Raw genomic sequence first — 13892 nt, 5'->3', positions numbered from 1 at the left:
GCTCCTGGCCATAGATTCTCCTGGGCAGGCCCACCCCTCGCGTAAGATGAACTCACCTAGTTCATCCCAGAGTTGCCGGCACTTGTCAGTCATGCCAGCACCTTGCTGCCGCCAAAGGGCCAGGCGTGGATCCTGCAGGAACTGCTCGGTCATCAGGATGAGCATTCGTGCCCCATTGGAGTCTCGCATTCGCAGCATTTCCCGCACCTGGGAAAGGAGAGAGGTCACAACTGGAAAGGAGAAGGCCAAGGGATCCAGAAAGCAACTGCATCTTCTCTCCCAAAGATGTAAAGCCATGTGCAGACAACTGTCACAAACCGCTCCATCTACTGACTGAGGCCAGCTACCCTGAGCCCCATGCCCTCCTCCTTTGGGCTGTGTTGACACCTCAGAACTCAAGAGTCCTGCATGTCAAAACGGCCAGTTGACTTTGCCCAGTTACCAGTTATCATCATCTTCTCCATGCTGCCGGCATCTTTCTATGTCCCCAAAATGTCAGCAACCCAACACTTTTTAAAAAGCTTTGTTTTAGAAGGAACCAGAGGTCGGGGGGGGGGGGTGCTTCCCGATCTCTTTAGGAACAGGATGAAGGAACATTATAACTCTTATGCCCAAGCAATGGCAACTTTCCATGCCACACCCTGTATCCCCCCCCACAAGGCAAAAAGACAGCCCTAAAGAACAAAGTGAATGGGCAGAGTTACTACCCCAACACCGACCAGGCAGGGGCTGACCAGAGAGATGATGTGGCTCGAATCGTGCCCACAATGATGAGTAAGAGGAGGAAGCAGGGCTGGGTCCACAAATAAGAGGCTTTTACCTTGTTGAACATGGACTGGAGCTGCTTGCTTGCCCCGTAGTAGCCGCCATTTGAGAGCAGCTGCTTCACCTGCTCTTGGATCTGCTCCTCATCCAGGTGCCAGCAGTTTGCATCCTCAATGCCAGCACCGGCTGTGGGGTCAGGGGCACCTGGCAAGAGACGGCCAAAGAAGAAGAGAAGAGTTTGGATTTGATATCCCGCTTTATCACTACCCGAAGGAGTCTCAAAGCGGCTAACATTCTCCGTTCCCTTCCTCCCCCACAACAAACACTCTGTGAGGTGAGTGGGGCTGAGAGACTTCAAAGAAGTGTGACTGGCCCAAGGTCACCCAGCAGCTGCATGTGGAGGAGCGGAGACGCGAACCCAGTTCCCCAGATTACGAGTCCACCGCTCTTAACCGCTCTTAACCACTACAACACACCACATCCATTGCTACACACACCCAAGACTTGACCCAGCTGGGTTACCCACGAGTGCACGTAACAATAAGTGAATCCAGTCTAACAAAAGTGAGTCGAGTTCAACCTTCTGTCTAGTAAAGTGAAAAGGGGCAAACGGCAGATGAACGAGGTGCCTTTGGGGAGATGGGGGCGGGGAGAGTATGACTATCGTTCTTTTGAACTTCAAAAGTTTGCAATATATAGACCGTGATCCCCTCAACATAAAAGGTTTGTGAATATACATGTATAGAAATTCATGCACAAGAGTGAAACGGAAATGGGTCAACACGCCTGTGCAGCTGAATTGTGAGAGCTGCAGTGTCCTGGCATTGGAGCTGAGCTTGGAAGCAGAGCTGGAATGATAAGAGATAAGACGACAGGCCCATCAGAGTTGCTACTTGTGCATCTTCGCAAGGAACAGAAATACAAAGCTTATCTGATGCTCACGGAATGTGAGTATCACCCATGCGGAACTAGCCTTATTCATATCTCATTATATAACTGTTGCACCATTTGCAGCAATGTAGCACTGTGGCCTAAACCACAGTGCCTAGGGCTTGCCGATCAGAAGGTCGGCGGTTCGAATCCCCACGACGGGGTGAGCTCCCGTTGCTCAGTCCCTGCTCCTGCCAACCTAGCAGTTCGAAAGCACGTCAAAGTGAAAGTAGATAAATAGGTACCACTCCGGCGGGAAGGCAAATGGGGTTTCCGTGTGCTGCTCTGGTTCGCCAGAAGCAGCTTAGTCATGTTGGCCACATGACCTAGAAGTTGTCTGCGGACAAACGCCGGCTCCCTTGGCCAGTAAATCGAGATGAGCGCCACAACCTCAGAGTTTTCCGCGACTGGACTTAACGGTCAGGGGTCCCTTTACCCAGCACTGCTAGTCTACAATACAGATTCTCTCTACACCCTCTCTTTTCTGTGTAAGAGGTGTTGTCTCCTTGTAACAGTGGCGGTCATGGTGAATCAGATTTTTGGCCTTCACTCGGCAGTCAAGGAGAATTTAGGCTGTTCCTTTTCGGCAGCTTACATGGAAGAGCCCCAGCACCCAACCACCCACTCCATGACCAGGAGGAGGAAACGGGCAAGCAAGGGATGTTGTCATGCATCCCACATCCAGACCTTGCTGCATCTGCAGCTGTCCTGTGCCCTCCCCGCTGCTTCCTCTGTCTCCCCTGGGGACCCAAACAGAGTTTCATACCATGCACTCGGTTGATCTCGGAGCCAAGCAGCAGAATCTCATCAGCAAGCCTCTGAGCGGTCGGCAGCACTTCCGTGTGGTGCGCACTGATCAGGTACTGCACAAATTTCTGCAGCTGGTCCCGGTTCATTTGGGACAGCGTTTCCGAGATGGGCAGGCGCAGCTCCACCTGGCGGGCCTGCCGAATGCGGTGCAGGGACAAGGCCACCACGTGGGCACAGTAGAAGATGTCCCGGTTGTCGCAGGCACAGCTCACCGACGTGATCTTGCAGCGGTCAAAACTGATGGAGACATGGTAACTGTGCTCAGGCTCGCTGGGGCCTGGAGGCTCCGTCACAATCCCGCTCAGGTGGAAACCTGTGTGTTTAAAGAGGAGGAAGAAAAGAAACAAATAGTCAGTGAACATACAAACTGTGTGCCCATGACGCAAGAGAACTAAAGGACCAAAAAATGAGGACCACTCCCCCTCCCTTCCCCCAGCAGGGAAGGTGAAGGTCTCACAGACAGCAAGCATGACCAAATTAATTAAGCTACACAGGGGGTTAGGAAAAACCAGCCTGATGGGGACATTTTTAGGGGACTAACATTTGGCCATGAACACAAACCCTTGCCCTGAAACCAGCTGTGTAGTGAACAGACATTAAGGGAAACTGACAGGCCAGGAGTCCAACCACTTAACTTTCATCCTGCTCAGTTTGAACAAGGCGCAACAGTCCTCTTAGCTTAGAACAGGCATAGCCAAACTTGCCCGCCAGATTTTTGGGACTACAATTCCCATCATCCCTGACCGCTGGTCCTGTTAGCTAGGGATGATGGGAGTTGTAGTTCCAAAACATCTGGAGGGCTGAGTTTGGCCATGCCTGGAAAAAGGAACAGGACAAATATGAATCACAGAAATGCAGAATTTAGTTCTAGAATCTAGTTCAACCCTTTGCAATGCAGAAATCTAAAGAGCCCAACCCACAGCACAATCCTTATTCATAAAGTTCACAGTCAGCCCCCTTCAGGGGTGACCCTAGAGCATAATTTAAAGCAGGTGGTTTTTGAAAATTATTATTCATTAAACAGATAGGCTGTCCTTCATCCAAGGATCATGCGGAGCTGCTGAAAAGCCAGAGGAAATCCCGCCCACTCAAAAATAGGTGAGCTTGGCCCAGACCTGCCTGCAGGGTCCTGATCTTGATTGCACCTGCAGCTTAACCTGGAAGTGGTACCAGTGGTACCAGGTAACACACACCTGAGCAAGGCGGAGGAAGTCCTGGGAGGTGCAGCTCGGCTGCATTGACCAAGTGGGTGAGTCACACACAGATGACGAAAGCAGGCACACTGACAAAGCAGGTGGGGCCCAAGGCCACACCTGTAGACCCTGGTGCATCACAGCCCAAGCACAGCAAAGGAAGACACCTTGCTGGTAGTGCCAGCTGGGCCATACGGACCAGTAGGGTGACTCACTCTAACTGGCCCCACACCCTGCAGCTTGCCCTCAGCCCTCTGGCACGGGGAAGCTACTGGCTACACAGACAGCAGCCAGACACAATCCTGTCCTCAACCACAAAGCAGACCTAGAGCTCTGCAATTTCACCTGGACTTCCACCCTGGCACAGCCCAGGCACAATATAATAGGCAAAGTAGAAAAACAAACTGTGCCTGCGGGGGAAATGTTACTAACAGCCTTAGGTATGGGGCTCCATAAGGACACAACTAGAAAGCCCACATTTCAGAGATCACAAGCACCGTTTTGGTACTTGGCACCTTGGTACTCCCAGTCCTGTTAACAGCATGTCTGTATCACAACACCAATATGTACATCTGTGGTGCAGCAGAATGGATATTACTCAATTTTGTAAATATCTTTGTTTTTGTGTGTTGTAATTCACTCTGAGATTCCCGCCCCCCCCTTAAAATATAAAGCGGTATAGAAATGAAATGAATACTACTACTACTACTACTACTACTACTACTAAAAATAAAAATATAAAAATCCCCCCAAAGGTACCTGAACATTCCATTGTGGCCACCACAACCTAGATTTATGGTGCCATTTGGTGATAAGCTTATATATCTAAATTTCTAACACTGCCCCTGGCCATCAGTCATTCTGACTGGGGCTGATAGGGGCTGGGGTCTCTGGCAACATCTGGAAGACACCCCTTTGGCTACCCCTATTCTAGGAAAACAGGGAACAAAGTAAATATGTCATAATAATTCAGTGGAACAGTTTCCTTGAAACTCCAAATGCTATGTAACCCTGTAGGTCCATCTTCAGTCCTATATTCAAGAAACATGTCATGATGACTTCAGAGCTATAAGCTCAAGTTCAGTGGCAGAGGACAGAAGGGCAAATAATAAAGGGAAACAAAATTAAAATAGCTAGCCCCCAGGAAATTAATAAACTGGACAATAAAAAGGTAAAGGTAAAGGTACCCCTGCCCGTACGGGCCAGTCGTGTCCGACTCTAGGGTTGTGCGCCCATCTCACTTAAGAGGCCGGGGGCCAGCGCTGTCCGGAGACACTTCCGGGTCACGTAGCCAGCGTGATGAAGCTGCTTTGGCGAGCCAGCACCAGCGCAGCACACGAAAACGCCGTTTACCTTCCTGCTAGAAAGCGGTGCCTATTTATCTACTTGCACTTAGGGGTGCTTTCGAACTGCTAGGTGGACAGGAGCTGGGACCGAAAGACAGGAGCTCACCCCGCTGCGGGGATTCGAACCGCCGACCATGCGATCAGCAAGCCCTAGGCGCTGAGGTTTTATCCACAGCGCCACCCGCGTCCCCCCATACTGGACAATACAGAACTTCAAAACAATAGGACTTCTGTCAAAGCTCTTTGAACATCGGTTCTAAAACATTAAAGGTAAAGGTAGCCCTGACCGTTAGGTCCAGTCGCGAACGACACTGGGGTTGCGTGCTCACCTCGCTCTATGGGCCAAGGGAGCCGGCAGTTGTCCGCAGGCAGCTTCTGGGTTATGTGGCCATTTACCTTCCCACCACAGTGGTAACTATTTATCTACTTGCACTTTGACGTGTTTTCGAACTGCTGGGTTGGCAGGAGCTGGGACCGAGCAATGGGAGCTCACGCCGTCACGGGGATTCGAACCGCCGACCTTCCAATTGGCAAGCCCAAGAGGCTCAGTGGTTTAGACCACAGCGCCACCCACGTCCCTTCTAAGACATTAGAATAGCTAAATAAGAGAAGCAGTACGTTTAAGTGGTATTTTCAAACAACTTTCTTGCACACAGGGCTCATCTATACTTCCCCTTGTTCTGCTGCTTTTCCCCAGGGAAAACCCGCTCTTTACCACTGAATTGGAGCAAACATCAATTGGATTTTCTGTGGATTGACGTATGCTCCAATTCAGCAGCAAAGAGCGGGTTTTTGAGCGGAAAGCAGCGGGGCAAATAATAATAATAATAATAATAATAATAATAATAAATTTTTATTTATACCCCGCCCTTCCCGGTTCAAAAACCAGGCTCAGGGCGGCTAACAACAAATTTAAAACACTTTAAAACACTTAATTATAAAAGCAACATAAAATACAGTATAAAAACATGAATAACAATGAAATTCAAAAATCAATTAGATAATCCCCAGGGCTAGCTGGCTGAATTGGTCCTACTTGGGCCAGCGAGGAGGCCAGGGGAGAATTAGCTGTGGGGTCTCAGAGTGGGTAATCTTCATAAAAGAGGAGAGGGAGGGAAGAGAAGGGAAATAAAAGATCAGGATGAATTCAAATTAAAGGCCAGAAATGGAAAAAAAACCTCTGAGAGCCATGCCTTATAGCCACAGGACAAGTGGCAGTGTGGACAAGCCTTAAGGTTGCAATCCTAAATACTGGGAATTAAGCCCCATTGAACTTAGTGGTATTTACTTCTGAGTAAGTCTCCATACGTTTGTGCTACTACTCACTCCTGAAAAATGATATGCATTGAGAATCTTGCATTAAATATAGCCACAAAAAGCCTTTAGCTATTCTGTACATCAGAGTGTTGCCCCATCATTGGCATAAACATCTACAGTAAGATGGAAAAGGAGCAGTTTTGATTAAAAGTTGTGATAAAACAGAAACCTGTTGAAGCATCAGGGATCAGTCTTGGGACATATTTTAATCAATATTTTTTATTAGGTAGGAGGAGCTCATTGATAAAGTCTATGAATGAAAGGAGGTGAAAAGCCATTGCTTCTAAAGAACCAGGAGGACAAACTGGATTAATTCACTGAGCAGAGCAATGGAATGAAATCCTACAGTGGAAAGAGTTGGAGTCATACGCTGAAACTACCACAGTTTTCTGTATTATTAGCAAAGGACTCATCAGCTGCAAATAACAAATGAGGAAAGAACTGGGCAGATCCTGCTCAGTCACAAAAGGCTATGAGCCACCCATGAGATGCAGCTGTAAAGGAGACAAATGTAATTCTTCGCTGTACGAGATGGAGCACTTTCAAGCAGGAAGCATTAATGAGTTTGCACAAGCCTTTGGCAAGACGTCATCTTGAAGGCAAACCTGGCCACTCTTTTCGAGGAGGAAAAAAATCCAACAGGAACAGAAGGAGAAGTCAATAAATATTTATCTATCTTATTTTAAGGTGACAGCAACTATAAAACAATATGTTAAAATATAATTGATAAATCTAGACTGGCAATTTGGAGATGGTACTGAGAGGCGGAAAGAGGTAGAGGCTTCTCCAGTATCCCATATTTAACTTCACTTTTGTGAGTTGCCTAGAATTATCTGCTCCAGAATCACCTGAAGGCACACTGGCCTGGCTTGCGCAAGACCAGGCACCCCCAAAGTCGGCCCTCCGGCTGTTGTTGGACTACAATTCCCATCATCCCTGGTGACTGGTCCTGTTAGCTAGGGATGATGGGAGTTGTAGTCCCAAAACAGCTGGAGGGCTGACTTTGGGGATGCCTGCGTAAGACTGACCATGAATGAGCAGCACGTGATCCAAAGCAGTACGTCAAGAATATGGTTATTGCTCGATGTTTATTTTGGGGGGGACTGACAAGGGGTCCATGTTCAGACGAGACCACAAGCCAGCCTCAGAGCTGTTTTTAATCCGTGGCTAAGCAGGAGCAGGGGTGAAATGCCACGGGAATAGCCTGCTCACAATAAATCACAGCTTTAAGCTACTGTTTAATGCAACAAAGTGAGCTACTGCGCCTTGGATGCTGCATGCATTTAACTGATGGTGCCGTTAATGGAAGACCCTGGCTTGGGGCTATGGGGTGAGCTTAAGGACTTCTTGCTTCATCCCAGCCCTAGGACTCTATGGTAAAGGTAAAGGACCCCTGGATGGTTAAGTCCAGTCAAAGGTGACTATGGGGTTGCCGCGCTCATTTCACTTTCAGGCCAAGGGAGCCGGCATTTGTCCACAGACAGCTTTCTGGGTCATGTGGCCAGCAGGACTAAATCGCTTCTGGCACAATGGAACACCGTGACGGAAACCAGAACAGCGCACGGAAATGCGGTTTACCTTCCCACCGCAGCCTATTTATCTACTTGCACTTTGACATGCTTTCGAACTGCTAGGTTGGCAGGAGCTGGGACAGAGCAATGGGAGCTCACCCCGTCGTGGGGATTCGAACCGCCAACCTTCTGATTGGCAAGCCCAAGAGACTCAGTGGTTTAGACCACAGCGCCACGCGTGTCTGTAGGACTCTATGAGTAGTATCCAACTAACATGCTCCATCAGTGCAAGCATTTACACTTGTTCACCCTTCACTTCTGCTCTAGAGGGTTGGGTGAAAACCCAGAACACATGGGATAGAAGAAGTGGGGAGGAGGGGAGAGAGAGACCTCTGTTACACAAGTTTAGATCCTTGTGCTGCCAGAACAAGTGTCTCAGTGCTACACTGGATAGAACCCTAGGAAAACATCCCGTTCCTACCTAAGGTTTACCCAGACACAAACAATAAATTTAAGGATGCCACTGCAGTCCATCTATGGCAGGGGTCAGCAAACTTACCACGCCTCGGGCCAGTGTCTCCAGCGCTGATTGCGCGGTGGGCTGAAGGGCGGGGGAGCGTGTGCCCATATGCACACACTATTTCCGGCGCACGTCCGTGTCAGAGGAGCACCAGAAATAGCTTGTGTGCATGTGCACGGGCCTCCTCCGACCCGGATGTGCACCGGAAATAACGCTTGTGTGCATGCGCAAATAACGCTTGCACATGCGCACAAGCTATTTCTGGTACTCCTCCGACCTGGAAGTGGGCAGCCGTGCAGCGCCGGTAAGAGCAGGCAGAGTTTGGCATGGGCCGGATAAACGAGTCCCTCAGGCCTTATTCGGCCCGCGGGCCATAGTTTGGGGACCCCTGATCTATGGGCTATACTTTTAGGGTTACTAGGTCTCCTGAGGCTCGGGAGAGAAAAAGGTGGCACCTGACAGCTCAGAGAGTGAAGCCTGGTGCCACCTAATGCAGGTAAAAAGTGGCACCGGGCAGTTAAGAGCAATAACTTGGCAGCAACAGATTCCCTCCAAAGTGAAGACTGACGTTGATGGGAGATTAGCCAACAGCCAAAAAAGCTTGTCTACTTGCTTTGAAAATGTATTCCTTCCTCTGCAAACCCCGAATGAACCTCTGCAACTTTAGGTCAAGTCCTGTATATTTCAGAAGGAAGGAAGACCCAAGTTGTTATTTGCGTTGCTCATCACAGCCGTGCCTCTCAAAAGGCATAGCCAGGACTGCAAGGCATGCAGGCAGCAGGCAGCTGAGGGAGCCCAGGACTAATATTGCCACCCCCCGTTTCTTTTGTTCTAGTGAGGGAACCTACCTGGAAAGACCTCTGCCATACTGGTCTCTCCTCCTCTTCCTCTCTTATTTGTGAGAGGCAGAGGGCCTTCTCGGGAATGGCGCCCTCCCTGTAGAGAGCCCTTCCTTCAGATGTCAAGGAGATAAAAGAATTACACAACTTTTAGAAGACATGTGAAGGCATCCCTGTATCAGGAGGCTTTTAATGCTTGATGTTTTTATCATGTTTTTAGATATGCTGTAAACCGCCCAGAGTAGGTGGGAAAAACCCAGTCATATGGGTGGGGTATAAATAATTATTAAAAATATTTATTTTTATTTTTACTATGGCTTATTTAGCTACCTGGAGTATGGCGATTGCAAGTTGACCATGGTAAAAACATCCCACTGCTTATCGTATTTTGTTTTAGCATTTTTCTGTTTTTGCTAGCAACCTTTTGACTTGCACAGATTTCACATCCGTTATACTATAAGCGGTAACTCAAGCCTTGCAGGGTAGGTTATCCTTTCTGCTTCTGTATGACTCAACTCCAAAGTCTAATCTGAAGTGGTAACTTTTCTGGTTTTGATTGGAGGCTTTAAAACATGCTAGTGGCAAGGCAAATCTCAGCTTTGGTCTACCAGTGCAGAAGAAAAAGGTGACAGGCTGGACTGTACCACTTCAGACACGGATGGGGATGTCACCTTGAAGGACCCCCCCAATTCTTATTATTCTTAACTCTCTTGGCAAGTCTTTACACCTGATTTGGTTTATGTTTGCCAAGAATTCTCTTTATTGTGTTAGTTTTTTTGCTTTCTTTCTTTTTTTTAACTAGCAGAGAGTTTATAACGCACAGGAGCATTTGGAAGCAGGATTCCAGTCACCTGCACCAGAGCAGTACAGCCCGTGATCCCTTTTCGCTATGCTGCAAGCACAGCTCCAACTCCAAAGCCTCATTTTCATTAAAAGGCCAAGCTCTGCTCTCATACAGCTCAACAACTTGCTTGAATAGCAATACCTGCTGCATGCATAACAAAACAGCTGTAACTCCAAAGGACAGAAAGGACTTTTGTATTCAAATAACGTGTGGGGGTAGTATCCAAATTAATCAGCATGCTCTCAGCACATTTGCTCTCTTTTATATCTAAGTTTATTTAGGGAGATATTCGTCATACTCTCAGCAGACTGCTTGGACCCATGTTACAAAAAAATAATAATGAAATAGTTAAAACATCAAATAAAACAATCCAGACTAAAACAAATTCAAGCTTCAAGGAAAATATTTCAGATCCTTCTCTAAGTGACATTTTGCTTACCCCATATTTATTTACCTATTTAATTTATGTAGCTGCTCCATAGCAGAAGAACTCTAGGAAGCCAGTGTGGTCTAGTGGTTAGAGTGTCAGACTATTAACTGAGAGATCAGGGTTCAAATCCCCACTCAGTCTTGAAGCTCGCCAGGTGACCTTGGGCCAGTCACAGCCTCCTAACCTACCCCACAGGGTAGGGGGTGAGAAGTATGGGGCGGTGAAGCATGCACTCCTTGCAGAAAAAGATAAATGCAATAAATAAGCGCATCTGCTTACTTGCTTAGGAAAGCTGGAGGAGCCAGTCAGATGGAGTTGTCAACCTGGCATCCAGAGATCTCCATGCAGTTGCAATGGGCAAAATGCGCCTGGCGCCTGTCTAATTTCTAACACTAGCTCAGGGATGGTGCGGGTTTCACTCCAGCAACATCTAGAGGGCACCTCAGTGGGCATCCATGTGCTGCAACTACTCAAGAGGCAAACTCATATTTGAGGCAGAATTATTCAAACATGCACACACACCGCACAGTGACTCTCCACTGAGCATGCAGACTGTCTCCATTTAGAAGCACTGTCTTTGAAGCAACATTTGAGAAAAGATAGGCACTGTTCATGCTATCAAATAAAGCAAGCATGTGTGCTCATTTGCAATGAATAGTGAGCACACATAGCTGAGCTGCTCAAAGAACAGGGAGATGGCTTCATGTCCCCTCACCCCCATTTTATAAAAATGGGTAGGTAAAGAGGGCAGGCAGCTAGAAACTGTATCAAGGGGTCAGGATCAGTTACCAGCAGGTAGCAACACTTGCTACTCAGACATAAACACTTCTGAACACAAAGGTTTTATTAAGTTATCCAGCTCACAGCTATCGCAAGAATAATCCTCAAGTAAAAATGTCTTTCCTTAAAGTGATCACTGGCACAATTCCATAGCTTACTCACTGAACTCTCGTTATGCAAAGAAAAACTTGTCTACCATGTCTATCAGCCAGTTTCACTGGACAAGCCCTGAGCTCCAATATTAGGACAATGAGACACATTTTACTCTACACTATGCAGGATTTTGACAGAAATACCTTTCCCATTAGTCTTTTCTTCTAAATGAAAAGCCCCAAACACTTCAACCTGTTCCAGTAATAGGCTCTACCCCTATTTAATTGCGCTTATCCCACTACCCTTTTAGTTCTAGAAAAGAAATTGAAAAGAGGCAACCAGAACATTTTGGCTAGGGGGTGCCCTCCAGATTTTGATGAAACACAGATCCTAGCACCATTCAGTATTAGCCATGCTGTCCGGGGCCAATGGGATTTGGGAGTTCAAAACATTGGGAGGGCAATTACCGTATTTTTCGCTCTATAAGACGCACCAGACCACAAGACGCACCTAGTTTTTGGAGGAGGAAAAGAAGAAGAAAAATATTCTGAATCTCAGAAGCCAGAACAGCAAGAGCGATCGCTGCGCAGCGAAAGCAGCGATCCCTCTTGCTGTTCTGGCTTCTGAGATAGCTGCGCAGACTGCATTCGCTCCATAAGACGCACACACATTTCCCCTTACTTTTTTAGGAGGGAAAAAGTGAGTCTTATAGAGCAAAAAATACAGTAGTTATTTACCCCAGATTTACACGGCATTTGAAGTGTTAGAAACTGATATATGAAAGCTAGGAACTAAATGGCCCCTTAAACCTAGGTTATGGGCACAACAACGGAATGCACACTTTTTAATAACAAGAATACAAAGCTGAAAATGAATGAACTGCAGCTAAAATATTATGTTCATTTTTCACATGCAAAAAATAAAGCCATGCTTCCCCTGCCCACCCCCTTATTATTCTCAAGAGGGTCTCTTCTCCAGTCTTCAGAGAGTGGCTGGAAGTGGGGAGGCAGAAAAAGGTCCCCCTTACCTTCCACTCTGCAGTTTTAATCTGAAATCTTAGGCCCACCACTGCGCCCGGGCCTCAGAAACAGCTTGCGCCAATTAAACTCCTTGACGTAAAACGCGCCTAGAACAATGGGCGTTTTGAACGCTGGTTTTAAAATATTGAATTTTGACCACCACCCTCATGTTATCTCCCCACTCCCATCCCGTGTGCAAGCACCCTCCCAAGAGAGATACTGATTACTCTGAGCAGATTGTGCTCCGTTAGGACTAAATCCGGCTTGAAAAACTAAGCATGATTAAGAACATAAAATGAGTCTGCCTGATCAGGCCAATGGACCATATAATCTAGCATTCTGTTCTCACAGTGGCCAACCAAAGGCCTGTGGGAAGCCTGCAAAATGGACATGAGCTCAACACATTATTTTGGAACTGTAAATGTGTGAAGAATCTTGAGATAAAAGAAAGACTTTAACAAAATGTTATGTTTGGTCTGCATCCAGTACATAAGTTCCAGATTTGTTGTCTCTCGGAAAAAAATGTGATTTTTATGGGAAAGACGGCACTAAGTTTCCTGCTTGGCAGGGGGTTGGACTCGATGGCCCTTGTGGTCTCTTCCAACTCTATGATTCTATGATTCTATGATTCTAAGTCATTTTTATTAAACAAGATCCAGCTGTTTAAGTTGCTTCATCTTCCTTTTCAGAGAACTGAGAGCACTTTACCTACTACTTGGCCAAAACAACACCGAGTTGGAGGGGAAAACCAGTGTTGGGGATTCTGTGACCTCCAGACGGTTCTGGACTCCCTTCAGCGCCAACGAACATGGCCAAGGATCAGGGCAGATCATTCAACATATAGAGAACCACTGCTTTAGATGTAACTTTAGGACTTAATATGTGACCCAGAGCTAAAATTCCAGAACTTGTTTCCAGCGGCATGGCTTTACTTTAAAAAACAGTAGGTGCAGAATGCCATTCCTTTATTGAGCCAGAACTATACACTACGCAGATCCAATATTAAGAATGGCTTTCATACCAGAAGGGCATGAGTTCCAGACAGTCTTGCTTCTCTGTTTTAACTCTGTCCAATAAATGTTGCAACAAGCAGTTCACACTTTTACTTTTATATAAAGCAATGGCTTAGATCCAAACTAAGTTAGCTGAACTTGGATCCCAAGTTCGTAACCTGAGTTTTGCAAATCAGCCAAACTAAGTCTGACCATGGTATTCACGGAGCAGATTTCAAGTATTCCAAGCACACATACTGTCTCAATGTATTTACAGCCTGTCCTGCAAGGCAGGCCAGGATCATGCCTATGTTGTGGGTGCTGAGCCCCAGGAAACGGTGGCTTGTTTAAGGCTACCAAGTTTATGGCTGAGGTGGAAGTTGAACTGGGATTTCCTGGCACACAACACCCGCTCATCAGTTCTACTTTTGGCTTAGCATTGTTAGCAAGTCTGTAACATCTGCAGCAGTCATACGGGGCAGCTCTGAGGTCTTGATGACATG

The 13892-nt window shown here is 47.1% G+C and overlaps 1 protein-coding gene across 1 annotated transcript in view; it reads right to left on the bottom strand.

The window, feature by feature from the left end:
• Positions 1–13892, bottom strand: part of ZSWIM4 (zinc finger SWIM-type containing 4) — a 43667-nt gene that overhangs the window by 13930 nt on the left and 15845 nt on the right. The window contains exons 3-5 of the mRNA XM_082205385.1: positions 2462–2818; positions 821–969; positions 57–207 (exon numbers count right to left, since the gene is read on the bottom strand). Of these exons, the coding sequence (XP_082061511.1) occupies positions 57–207; positions 821–969; positions 2462–2818 (657 nt within the window). The remainder of the gene's footprint in view (positions 1–56; positions 208–820; positions 970–2461; positions 2819–13892) is intronic.

This window comes from Podarcis vaucheri (genome assembly GCF_965113315.1).
Source record: "Podarcis vaucheri genome assembly, chromosome: 17".
In the NCBI taxonomy this organism is placed as follows: Eukaryota; Metazoa; Chordata; class Lepidosauria; order Squamata; family Lacertidae; genus Podarcis; species Podarcis vaucheri.
The sequence above is the reverse complement of the archived record's forward strand: the minus strand, read 5'-3'. Positions and strand labels throughout refer to the sequence as shown.